The sequence below is a fragment of the Copadichromis virginalis genome, linkage group LG12 (genome assembly GCF_057382275.1).
Source record: "Copadichromis virginalis isolate Kocher_CV1m ecotype Utaka linkage group LG12, C_Virginalis_male_GT1.1, whole genome shotgun sequence".
NCBI classification, from domain to species: Eukaryota; Metazoa; Chordata; class Actinopteri; order Cichliformes; family Cichlidae; genus Copadichromis; species Copadichromis virginalis.
The window spans coordinates 41149664-41160813 of NC_140629.1; the positions used below are offsets into that span (position 1 = coordinate 41149664).

At 47.7% G+C, this 11150-nt stretch overlaps 1 protein-coding gene across 1 annotated transcript; it reads left to right on the forward strand.

The window, feature by feature from the left end:
- The first annotated feature begins 4836 nt into the window (after positions 1–4836).
- On the forward strand, positions 4837–10658 carry LOC146697856 (uncharacterized). Its single transcript, XM_085476644.1, has 4 exons — positions 4837–4985; positions 6367–6749; positions 7366–7563; positions 9047–10658. The coding sequence occupies exons 2-4, from the start codon at positions 6423–6425 to the stop codon at positions 9269–9271; spliced, it is 750 nt and encodes a 249-aa protein (XP_085332770.1). The 5' UTR covers positions 4837–4985; positions 6367–6422; the 3' UTR covers positions 9272–10658.
- The last annotated feature ends 492 nt before the right edge of the window (positions 10659–11150 follow it).

The window sequence follows — 11150 nt, forward strand, 5'->3', positions numbered from 1 at the left end:
CCTGACATCAGACTATGGTTTACCAGCTCAAGCACCAAAGGACCAACTGTAGGTAACACCTCTTTTAAAAGTCGAGGAGGGACAGCATCATTTGGAGACCCTGCAGGCTTAAGATGACCAACAGTCTCCTTTAAAAAGGATAGAGTCACAGGCTCAAACCTGTCAAAGACAGCAGAGCAGGAAACAGAGACTGAGAGGTCGTGAGCATGAGGAGAGATTTGAGCCCTTGTGGAGGAGACCTTCTCGATAAAAAAGTGTAAAAAATTTTCACAGGCTTCTGATGAGGGCTCAATACAGTCAGTATATGGTGCATTAAGAACAGAGTTAATAGTTTTAAATAAAACACGTGGGTTGTGGCAGTTTGACAAAATAATGTCAGATAAGTGTTTTCTTTTGGCATCTTTTACAGTTCTTTGATATCGACGCCAACAGTCCTTCAGCATCTGGAATGACACTTGTAGTTTGTCCTTTTTCCACTTGCGCTCAGCTCGACGGCAGTCGCGTCTGACAGCTCGGGTCAAGTCGTTCAGCCAGGGCTCAGATTTAGTTTTAGGCAGTCTGGATTTTAATGGAGCCACAGTGTCCAAAGCAGTCCGACAGGTAGAATAAAACCATGAGCTCAGTTCCTCAGTCTGGCTGCATAAAAAATCCGGGATCTTACAGATCTGGTCAAAGACTGTTGAAAAGTGTTCAGCAGTGGAGGAGTTAAAAACACGACAGCGCTGAGCAGCAGCGCGAGTTTTAACTGAGGCACAGGCAAGAGGAACTTCAAACATCACAGGACTGTGGTCAGAAAACACAGCATCACAAATCTCTATGTTAAAAACAGAAAAACCATGAGATAAAACAAGATCAAGCGTGTGTCCACGTTCATGTGTGGGACCTGTCACACATTGCACCAGATTAAACGAATCAATAAGGTTTAAAAAGCCCTTCGCCATGGGCATGTCAGGACAACACACGTGAATATTAAAATCCCCAGCAATAAGAACACGATCATATTTTGGCATGAATTCAGCCAAGAAGTCAGCAAAGTCACTCACAAAGTCCTTATTGTATTTTGGAGGCCGGTAAACCACCGCACACAACACTGTGTGAGAGCAGCCCAGCTCAAACACAGACAGTTCAAAGCTGGTGAATGACGGGGTTGATAGCTGCTTACATTTAAAATGACTTTTAAAGATCGTAGCTATTCCTCCTCCTCGGCCCAACATACGTGGGGAATTAAAATAGCAGCAATCGCCGGGTAGAAGATCCGAGAAGATGCTGCACTCACCGGCGCTCAGCCACGTCTCGCACACACAAAGAAAATCCAGTCCTCGGGATGTGAAAAAATCCTTCAGGATAAACGTTTTGTTCGCTAGGGACCTAGCATTCACCAGGCCAATCCTGGCGGTAAGCAGCGGATCCCCGTCGCTAGCCGTCCTAGAAGCCCGACACAGAGGCCGCAGGTTCCGCAGATTCACACCACGTCGGCGGGGGCGAGGAGAGCAGGGTTTTCGGGACATCCCATCTAGGCCGATGACAGGTACCAGCCAGGCACAGACAGGTTCCAACGATCGCCGAGAGAAACAGAAGTTTGGCACCACTCCTTGTTTTCTGGACAAGGGCTTAAGAGAATACCTTAAAGAAGCTTTCAGCTTCACCAGGAAGCCAGCCCTTCGACCCCGGCGACGGCACTTTTGCCGGAGTGGTGGATCTGGAACACGGCACAGGTGAGCCGGGATCTCCGATATTAGCGGGGGCAAAGTTTTATGTTCAGCTTGGTTCCACTTTGCCCAGCCTTTGACAGAAGGTCGGAGATCCAGTAGGGTTAGGCGATCATACACCAAGAGAGAGTTGGCATTTATTACAATAGTCAATAAAATCAAAACAAACAAACATAACACTGGCAGTGATAGACGGCAAGCCACACGCACCGGCGCCATCTTGGCTACCTGGATTAGTAAGATGAATATGAAAGTGTCTCACCTCCAGCAGCCTGCTGAGGTGATGCTCAGACAGGACCTTCACCTCTCCTCCACTCATCTTCTTTTCTTGTTCTCACCTTAAGCTTGCTCTTGTCTGTCGTTGCAGCAGGGACGATGCTGTGGACAAAACAGCAGCATCAGGTGGCTGCGTCGGTTACCATGGTAGCGACCTGCTGAGCAATGACAGACTGAGGACAGTGACATCACAGTGACACCTGATGGCAAAACAGAGAATTACACACCTCTCACTGTCTCCTTATGTGGACGCCTCTCAGACATACACGCATCCTCATTTTAGTTCAGTAGAGAAAAAAACCTCTAAAGCTGATTTTTCCTGATGTTTCACACATTTTATGAAACATCCTGAAGTTCTCAAATTTTCATACCCACCAAAATCAAAACAATGGAAAAGTCGTGAATTGCAAATGAAAAGTTTGTGGAGATGAGAGTGGACTCCTTCAACCTTCTAAATGATAACTCTTCATCAGATGATAGTTGATGGTTTCCAGCTTTAAGGAAAGGTGAACACGTGCAGCGATGTGGGTCCGTGTTCTTAGCCCGGCTACGGGAAGAGACGAGCTGAGACTCGGGGAGCAGGACATGTGGGGGTGGATCCTCACTTTTAACCCTTTCTGAACTTTGAGATCAGTGATTGTATCGCCTTCTAACAGGAGTCAGTTATACTGCTGATACTGTGTACTAAGTACTGGGCAAAAGGCTTAACCTTAAACTCATTTCTTTATATTTTGCCAGACTTCCTGTATTTTTTGAAGTGCTCTTGAGCAATCGTTTTCTACATAAAAGAAAAACAAAATTTCTAACAGATAAACAGTATCTGAAAATCTGTTCCTTTAGAGACGGGAACAAATCCTCAAAGACGCGACACATGGATTTTTATTAGAGCGGTTAGAACATGCTGTAGGTATTACAGGTACTGCACTGCAGTGGTTTGTATCATATCTATCTAATAGACTCCAGTTTGTGCATGTAAATGGAGAGTCCTCTTCACACACTGAGGTTAATTATGGAGTTCCACAGGGTTCAGTGCTAGGACCAATTCTGTTTACATTATACATGCTTCCCTTAGGCAGCATCATTAGAAGACATAGCATACATTTACACTGCTATGCAGATGACACCCAGCTCTATCTGTCCATGAAGCCAGATAACACACACCAATGAGTTAAACTGCAGGAATGTCTTAAAGACATAAAGACCTGGATGGCTGCTAACTTCCATCCATCCCTTCTCTTCCTCTTATCCAGTTCAGGGTTTCTGTGGGACTGGGGCTTATCCCAGCTGCCATAGGGTGACAGCGATACCATGGACAGGTTGGGGCTGCTAATTTCCTGCTTCTAATTTCCAGTCTCAGATAAAAGTGAGACTGGAAATGGCCACCCCTTCCTGATCCTCTGCCACAGGTTTTTTTCCTGGGAAGTTTTGAATTGAAGTGAAGTAAACTCAGTTGAATGGATGGATGGATTTTGTACTGGTATCCTCTTTTGATCTTCACAGGAGCTCACTGAGGTGTTTTTGATGTGCGGTTGCCCACCTTCACTGTCTGCTTTTCAGGAAGCCAGTTGCAGGTTGCAGTGTCCACGCCTAGAAACATCAGCTTTTCCACACTCTGCTATGGGATGATTGTGTTAAAAGCTCAGCTCAAGCCTTTCTCTCCAGCTGTTGACAGCTGGAGAGCCCCGCCCGGTGGCAGTGGAACTGTTTGTGCCTGGGTGGTGTTGTAACCTCAAACCGTAGAAAGAAGTTGTTCAGCTCATCTGGTAGAGAGCTGTTGTCCCGGCTCATCATCGGGGGAGGGGGCTTGTAGTCAGCGATGTGTTGAAAGCCCTGCCACAGACACTGTGGATCCTTGCTACACATGAAGTGAGTGTTCAGTTTCAGTCTCTTCACTTCTCTGATCCCCTGTGACGGGTTCTTCCTTCCTATAAGCTGCAGGATCCACAGATTTAATAGCTTTGCTTCGAGCTCTCAGAAACGCTCGCTGGAGTCTGTCCCAGCTACCATCGGACGAGAGGGGGGCCCGGGAGGAGCTGGGGGACATCCTGGACAGGTCGGGTCTGGACAGGCTAACACACAGAGACCGACAACCATTCGCACTCACACCGTTCATTAACCCAACCCCACTACTTCCATTTGAGAGGAAGCCCAAGTACCTGGAGCGAACCCACACATGAGCAAGCAGGTGACAGTGGGAAGGAAAAACTTTCTGCTGTCTGCTGCCTCAGCTCGCAGCTGCTGCCTGGTGGGGTTCAGGGGAGGAAGACGGGACAAAGACAGACTGTGGAAGAGAGCCAGATAATGATTCAGTGCAGAGAGGTGCATAAACACATAGTGAGTGAAGAAGAAACACCCAGTGCATCATGGGAATCCCCAGCAGCCTTGGATCAGGATTCTGATCTCCTGAGCTGAGGAATCACAGACTTTTGTTTTTAACAGGACATGATGACTGACTGAAGAATGCTGCACACTGATTGGCTAAAGATGTGTCAGTCACATGATGACAGCACTGTCTTTGGGTTCTTTTTACAATTATACTCGTGCATTTTTAATGATGTTTGAGTCTGGGCACAGGTACAGAAGCTTTATCCTGAAACTGTTGGTTCAACTGTGCAAAAGTCTATGCCAACAGTGTTAGATTGTGTGTGTGTGTGTGTGTGTGTGTGTGTGTGTGTGAGGCCCACTGATGAAGAGCGTCCTCTGAGTTCAGCTGAATGGAGTTTAACAATGCAGGAATGTGTGTGAGGCGGGGGATTTGGACGACTCTCTTTGGTTTCCATAGAAACATGATGTAAGGGCGAGGGGGCGGGGTTCTTCTCCTTTCATTGTGTGAGTATGTGTATGTCCTTTTGTGCTTGCTTTAAAGTTTGTGTGGACTGGCTGGTAGAGAGACCTCACTCGATGGAGGAGTAAGACGAAGAACCCAGCAGCAGAGCGGCGTGACGACTGACGGGGTCGAAGACAGGAAGCTGGAAGTTGGAGGAAGTCTGTAATGTAGAGGTGAGGGAACAGGAGCTTTTGTTCTTCGGGGAGTGTGTGTGTGTGTGTGTGGCCCCTTCGTGACGTTTTCAGAGTCCAGATTGAACCACCTCTGACTTCTCTGATTTTCTCTGCCGCTTTATTGTGGGCTGCCGCAGTTCCCCCGACAGCCTCTGGGTGGAGCTGCAGCCTGGGGCAGATGAACGCAGTGACACTGCTCATTAATGCATTCGTGTGTGTGGCTGTCTTTGTGTTGTAAATGCGATTAGACACTGGCAGCTCTGCTCCTGTTGTTGTTGACCTACTTCTGTAGCTTCACTTTAACCTGAAATCGTCTCCGAGGGCGCACTCGGCTAACTTTACTGTTTCTGCTTCATGTGGAGCGCACACAACCCAACTGCTCAGCTTCATTCTCATTTGCAGGCAACATTTTAAAGATAAATCAGAGTTTAAACACTGCTGCAAACAACACACACACACAAACCTTCATATATACAAATCTACATTTGCTTAAACTATTCTGATTCTGATCTCATGAAGGGGGCCTGTTTTAAACCAAGACATACTATTGCTGAAAGCTGGGGTATAAAAATCACACCGGAAGTGGACTGAAGATCAGAGGAACTGTCCACGTCATGGTCAGCATGTACGAGGAGGTCAGAAGAGGTGCAACAGTGAGAGTCTGCAGCCTTGTGTGAAACATGGCGGAGTCTCCATCGTGGTTCCAGATGCATGTCAGCCAAAGGTGATGGAGATCTTCAAACACACTGCCAGTGCAGTGAAAGCATCCTGAATAGAAACATACGATGGATCAGCCTCCGCAGAGCCCGGACCTCAACATTGCTGAAGCATCGATTCGCTTCTGCCAAGAGGAGTGGTCAAACATCCAAAGCATCGGGTCAGGCTGAAGCTTGCTGAGGGACGTTAAACCAAATGTTAGTGGGGTGTGTTCTTCACTCTGTGTGGATTGCAGAGAAAGTACAATTTTTAAAAAATTAGTATTTCTGTACAATCACTCCACCCTGGTAAAAACAAACATTTCAAAGGAGTGATTAAAAGCCCCAAATCACCCTGACGGTGGTGCTGATAATGAGCGGATGGAAACGTCTGAGCATCACCTTCATGTCATTAGAGAACCTGTGCTGCCTTCCAGGTGTTTGGGTTGTTAACTGTTAGTGTCCGAAAACATGAGGGTGATGGTATATGTTTCACACTGTTTGATGCGAGGGGTGGAGGGGTAGGTGGAGATGGAGGTAAGGATTAATTCACACAGTAAAAAAGGCTGCAGGCCAACTCTGACCTCGTGGGGCTCAAACGGACGTTTTAGCCTTTAAGTCTGAAAAAATGAAATGCAGTATACAGAATACTACAGAGTACTATCTGTCACTTCCTCTGTGTCCAGGTTCACCGCGACAGCCTGAGGAGAACTCCTCCCTCAGCACCTCCCACACCTCCATCATGACGGACAGCCAACACCCAGGCGTGCCTTCCCCCTCGCTCTCTTCAAATGTTCACCACAACGGCAGGATTGGGGGGGCGGTGTCAAAAAGTCCCACGACCCCTGATCAAAATGGTAGTCTGGATCCAGGACCAGAATCCCACAATCCCAGTAAAGTCAGCAGCAGGACGCTGACCTCCACCTCACCCCTGAGGACCCTCAGGACTCTCCGAGGCCTTGTGAGTCCAGCCGGTCCCAGTCCTGAAGGCGGCACCGCCAGACCTCGGGGACAGAGCCTTAGCTCTGCACTCAGCTCCAGAATGAGAATCACGACCCCCAGAAGTAAGGTAACTCTCACCTGCAGTGAAAGACACACCTGAGCTGGTCCCACAAGTCCAGGAGAGACAGGAGCTCCCAGGTGGAGCCAAATCTGAAGGGAGGTGTTGATCAGTCTTTGGGTAGCTTTGATCAGACAGAGGTCTGATGAGACGAGTTAGAACCTAAAAATCTGGATGGACCACATGTGTGGTCAGAGTTACCTCATGTGATTTTTAATAACAGCCTGAATAATTAAAGAGAGGTCACAGATTCAGGGGAGACCCCGATGAATGGATCAAACAGCCTTTTAGCTGTAGCTTATAAAGAATCATCACCTGTCTGAGGTGAAGCTCTGCACCTGGATGAACTCCAATCAAAGACATCTACAGACAGTCAGAAGCAATAGGCTGACATAAGCTGCCTCAGACTCTTCTGGTCTGTAGTATTTGACAAACATTGGTGTGAAACTGCAGATCAAAGTGAAAACTCAACATGCAGTAAAGAGTTTTGGTGATTTTGGAAAGAGCGGAGAGGACAGATGGTGACATCGTGGTGTTCAGATGCTGTCACATTAAGTGTGTTGGAACTCAAATCTTTAACTCAGACTCCTGTTAACCACTTGTAACACCTGTGTTGTTGGTGCAGCGTAGGAGCAGCCAGCAGGGGGAGCCAGAGGCCCTGTTGGACCTGATCCTGGAGTCTCAGTGTCAGAGGCTGGACGACCAGAGAGCCAGCGTCAGCCTGCTGCCCGATCCGGGACCAGCTGCTCTTTGTGGGGCCTGCAGTCCAGATCAACCCCCTGTGCCCAGCCTGGACTTTTACTACATGCTCATACACTACCAGGTCTGTATCTTTACTGGGTTAACTGTTAGCTAAAGATTGGACACACTGGTGTGGTTGGTTGGTGTGGTTTTTACAACACCGGGAGTATCAATGCTCCTGACCAATCAGATTCTTGTGATGTCAGACAGAAATATTAGAAATGCTTTCTTACCTCTAATTTTGAAAACAGAGACCTCCCTAAGTTAGTATTGTTCTTGACTAAAGCAAAGAGAAAAGGTAAATAATAAAGCCTTTGGTTACTTTTGGTTTAGGGTTAGCAGCAACATGTTAGCAACAGATCCTTTGAGTCCTGTAAGCTGCGAGCTGAGGCCTCCTAGACTGGATTTGCTTAGTCTGGGAGATCACACAGATCCCTGATTGAAGGCCAAGTCCGCCCTCAAACTTCATGTGCTCTAAAACATTTCTGAACCTGTTTAGCAGCGTGGCTTATCTTGTTGAAGGGCCACAACCATCAGGGAGCACCATTTCTCTGAAAGGGTGGACACGGCCTGTAACAGTGCTTAGGTAGGCCTGTCACAGTAACATCCACGTGGATGCAGGACACAACTTTTCCCAGCTGAACATCACCCAAAACATCGTGCCGCCTCCTCGGCTCATCTTCTTCCAATCTGGCCTTGTGCTTCCAGGTGTTCCCCAGGTAAGCAGTACACATGCATCTGGGCATCCACATGATGTGTATGCTGACACCTTTCTATCAGAATGGGCCACCCGGTCCAGCCGTCAGTGAACCTGGTTGGTTCTTTGATAGGTTACTGAGCCCTGCAGACCAACCAAAGGGCTGCAGCTTTGGAGACACTCTGACCCAAACTGTCAGACACATTCAAATCCTCTTGTGCATTTTTCTTGCTTTTAACATCACGTCTGAGGACAAAATGTACACCTGCTCCCTGATATATACCACCCACTAACAGGTGGTATGACTGTATTCACTTCACCTGTCAGTGGTCAGAATGGCCCTGTTTGAAGTATCCGACCATTTTCACTCCAGTTCACTCTGATCTATGAGCAATATGATAGTGCAGCTCCTGCATGTGTACGAATGAACAACAAGAAAAATTCGTTTGTACCTTACTATCTGTACACATTGTTTTAACATTAATCAGTAAAGGTGACGTGGGCAGGACTTGATTTTAGCATTTTCAGTCAAATCTACACTTTACCTGAAGGATGAAAGAGAAGCTCATCAGAACAGATGATGATGCTATGGGGATAAAAAGATTTTATCCATGTTTGTTGTGTTACATTAGCTACCAGACGGGTTATGACCCACGTGAGCTTCTGTCTGTGTCTGCATTTGGGTCCACTCCCACTTACTGACCTCCAGACCCCATGACAAGATGGCTCTCTGTAAGGTGCAAACAAGTACTTTCTGTCAATATGTCACAACAGTGCGGCTGCTCAGGGATGGTCCTGGATCAACACTGATCTCGTCATCAGGAACAGGATAGTGTAGAACAGCCCTCACCTGTCTCTCTGTCTGCAGTCTGACAGGATGGAGGACCAGAGGTGTTCCCTCCCAGACCTGGATGACGTGCTCACTCCGGTTCCTGACGGTCAGGAGAACTTCTTCTCTTTGGTCCAGAGAGTCCAGTCCAGGAGGATGAATGAGCAGCGAGCTTCACTGCTGCTGAGGAACAGTGAGGAGGACCCGGACGCACAATCTGCTAGCTCCTCCCTCCATCATCATCATCATCATCATCATCACTGATGAAGCCCCAAGTCTGATCGGGTGGAGCGACTGAATTCTAGTTCCCTTTAAGGAGTAGCATTTGTTGTTGAGTGTGGCTCTGGCTCCTCAGACTGAAACCAGGACCGCAGTGATCCTGGACTTGGGGCCATGAGGGTTTTCGTCTGCATGTAGGACAAACTGCTGTCAGAAATAATCTTAATTTTTACTAACACACCTGTAACACATGTCACATGATCAGGAATCACAGGTTGGTTTCTGTACGGAAGAAGAAAAAAATGCTTGGATGGACTCTGAGGTTTGATTTGATGTTTGGAAGTTTGTTTTAATCAAACTTAGGGCTGCAAGCACTTCTGTGTGGATGGGTAAGTGGGGCTATGTGGGTGGGGCAAACCCATATTTATCTCACACAGCGCCCGCAGCATATTTGCCCTTCAAGGCTAGTGGGGATGCCGGTGTGGGCTTTCCCACAGGAAACCCACGTTAGTGGCCAAGAGAGGCATGTTTGGTGGGGCAAGCTGAGGTTTGACTGCATTAGAAGGTGAACGTGGGCATCCCTGTGATGCTGCGGTAGGGAAGGTGTAGTAGGGCGTGAGGCGTGGGTGTGAGGTGTGAGGCGTGAGGCGTAGGTGTGGGTGTAAGGTCCTTGGTCTGAGGGGTGGGTGTGGGTCTGAGGTGTGAAGCACGCGTGTCAGTGTGAGGGGCAAATGTAGTGATGGTTAACAAGTTAACGAGAAGTGGTCGAGGTTGAAGAGACTGCTGAAACCCTTGGGGGCGCAGGACACGACTCATTAAGTCACATGACTGGGGGGGGGATGCAAAGCATTCTGGTAGATGTAGTGAAGTTTAGTAACCCATACTTTCAGCTTTAAAAGGACACAGCCTTAATGAGGTCATCATATCCATCAGCTGTTGCTCCTCCCACCACAATGCCGTACAGGAAACAGCTGTTTACTTCCTGTTTGTTCTGTGGTCCCTAACCCAAACTAACGAGGTGACTGAATGCAGACCAACTGACGATGCACTCACTGACCGCATGATAAACACTCTGCATGTAAACGTCACCCTGGACCTGTGAACCTGTGACCTGATCTGTGTCCTGTTTCACCTGTACTCACCTGATTCTGTAGTAACTGCAGAAATGTGACCTTTAACCTCGTGGTGCTGATTTAAATAATCTCTCTAACAAACATCTCAGCTTGTATTTCACTGTCAAACTTTATTCAAACATGCAGCTCACAGACGTGATGTCAGGCTCTCCCACCTGACATGTTTACCAATCACAGGTGTCCGTCTGGAGCTGAAGCCTCTCTGTGACCTCTGACCTCTGTAAGCTGGAAAAGTCTGATCGTAAAGAGAAATGTCACTTCCTGTGTTGGAGGCTTGAATAAAGTTTCATCAGGCTTGATCCTATTTGTCCTCCTCCTTGTTGCCTGGTAACACCTTTCTCACCCTCCCAGTCCCAAAAGCGACGATGGTTCAAATCTGACCAGAGATTTCACATTTCAGTCAGCTGACTGCAGACAAACGAAGCCGCCTCCTGTTGCTGTCTGCAGGCGACCTTTGATCAGGACCACACATGTCCCGATCCAGAATAATTGGATTTGTTCGGAGTGGTGTGACAGCGACGTAGATTTCAATTCAATTGTATTTACACAGCGCCAAATCCCCTTAAGGTGCTTTATATTGCACAGTAGATCGTACAATAATACACACAGAGAAAAACCCAACAATCATATGACCCCCTATGAGCAGCACTTTGGCAACAGTGGGAAGGAAAAACTCCCTTTTAACAGGAAGAAACCTCCAACAGAACCAGGCTCAGGGAGGGGCGGGGCCATCTGCTGTGATTGGTTGGGGTGAGAGAAGGAAGACGGGATAAAGACATGCTGTGGAAGAG

Bases quoted from the DNA above. Each gene is read 5' to 3' on its own strand.
- LOC146697856 (XM_085476644.1), top strand. From the start codon at position 6,423: ATGACGGACAGCCAACACCCAGGCGTGCCTTCCCCCTCGCTCTCTTCA. The intron at 6,750-7,365 runs GTAACTCTCACC...TTGTTGGTGCAG, and splicing joins TCACGACCCCCAGAAGTAAG to CGTAGGAGCAGCCAGCAGGG. The intron at 7,564-9,046 runs GTCTGTATCTTT...CTCTGTCTGCAG, and splicing joins ACATGCTCATACACTACCAG to TCTGACAGGATGGAGGACCA.